Genomic DNA, 1456 nt, shown 5'->3' on the forward strand with positions numbered 1-1456 from the left:
AGTTCTGTTAAAGGTTCATAGTGTTGAAGAGATCCTTTACTGAAGCCCTGCACAGACCAAATATTTTTGTTATATTTGGAAAAATGAATGTACAATACACTTTGCTACTAAAGTCCTCTCTCTGTGTACAAATAGATAATAGAAGAAATGAGCCATCCCTCCTTCTGGTTCTAAAATGGGGAGGAGAATTGACCCCTGCAGGCAGAGTTCAAGCAGAGGAACTTGGAAGAGCTTTCAGGTGTATGTATCCAGGTGGACAAGGTAAAAAAAATTAATTATTATAATAATTTTTTACAAAAGTGTTGAATGTCACTTTTGAAGACAGTCAAGTGCAAAATAAAAGAGTTTGAGCAAAATGTTTGTTTGGTAGGAGATTATGCTGGATTTCCTGGATGTGGTTTACTTAGATTACATAGCACCTACCGACATGATCTCAAAATCTATGCTTCTGATGAGGGACGAGTTCAGATGACTGCAGCAGCCTTTGCAAAGGTACAGTGTGAAACGCTTATTTTCCGTTTTTAAATTCTGATGTCTTAAAGTTCGTTTTTACTTTTGAAGACTGGGAGAGATTTATGGTTTATTAGAAAAATGTATTTTCAGAGCCTAGTTCAGTGTTAAAAAGTATCCAATTAATGTGTCAAGCATTTGAAGTTCTTTGAGCAAATGAAGACAGGTTTTAATTCTACAGCCCTGTCCTAGGCACCTTTGTCCTTCAGGGCTCTCCTCCACAGAATTCCATAAACAAGCTGAAGTCTGCCCATTTGAAGTCCGGGGCTCTAATGCAAGTATTTGTCTTGTTCACTTCTCCAAGGATCTGTTTTAATGTCAGATTTCAATTACCATCGACCTTCACATTGCTGACACTTCTGAGTAACAGGTCCAGGTCAATTCCTCTGCTTGATTAGTAACCTGAGTCAAAGAATTGTCCTGGTTGTTTTTCAGAAATCTAGATTGCTTGTCCCCTGCAATATTGCCCATGTATGAGGTATGCAGGGCTAAGGGCACCCTTGAAGAACAGGTCTTGCAGTCACAAGGCTTTCTGCACTTGTGTTATGAAGGCTTCATCTATTTCCCCTTTTAAACTGGGTAGTCTGTAGCAGAGCCTTACCATGATGTTGCCCTGTGCTTTTTTTGTCCTCTGATCCTTACCAATGAGATCTCAACCTGTCACTGGTTTGAAAGCAAAGGACCTGGTGGTCAAGTTACTCCTCTATGTAGAGCCCTGCTCTGTCAGCTCTGACTTCCTAAAGGCCCTGTATCTACTTACAGCAAAACTCCGTTCTTGTGAACTACTATACCGCATCTCTGTAAGCTGAATTAATTTAAACCTCTACAAATCTTCAGACTTACTATTTCTCCTGTTTCTTGCTATGTTCCATTTGTTTGTAGAGAAATATTTCAGCCATCTGACCTGCTTTCTCCTTGGTCATCAGGCTTGAAGAGACACCCTGTC

The 1456-nt window shown here is 39.9% G+C and overlaps 1 protein-coding gene across 1 annotated transcript in view; it reads left to right on the forward strand.

The window, feature by feature from the left end:
- Positions 1 to 1456, forward strand: part of LOC103810475 (inositol hexakisphosphate and diphosphoinositol-pentakisphosphate kinase 2) — a gene marked incomplete at both ends in the record, with an annotated part of 24127 nt that overhangs the window by 2845 nt on the left and 19826 nt on the right. Inside the window, 2 exons of the mRNA XM_009083371.1 lie at positions 136 to 261; positions 371 to 492. Of these exons, the coding sequence (XP_009081619.1) occupies positions 136 to 261; positions 371 to 492 (248 nt within the window). The remainder of the gene's footprint in view (positions 1 to 135; positions 262 to 370; positions 493 to 1456) is intronic.

Source organism: Acanthisitta chloris, unplaced genomic scaffold, assembly GCF_000695815.1.
Source record: "Acanthisitta chloris isolate BGI_N310 unplaced genomic scaffold, ASM69581v1 scaffold3451, whole genome shotgun sequence".
In the NCBI taxonomy this organism is placed as follows: domain Eukaryota; kingdom Metazoa; phylum Chordata; class Aves; order Passeriformes; family Acanthisittidae; genus Acanthisitta; species Acanthisitta chloris.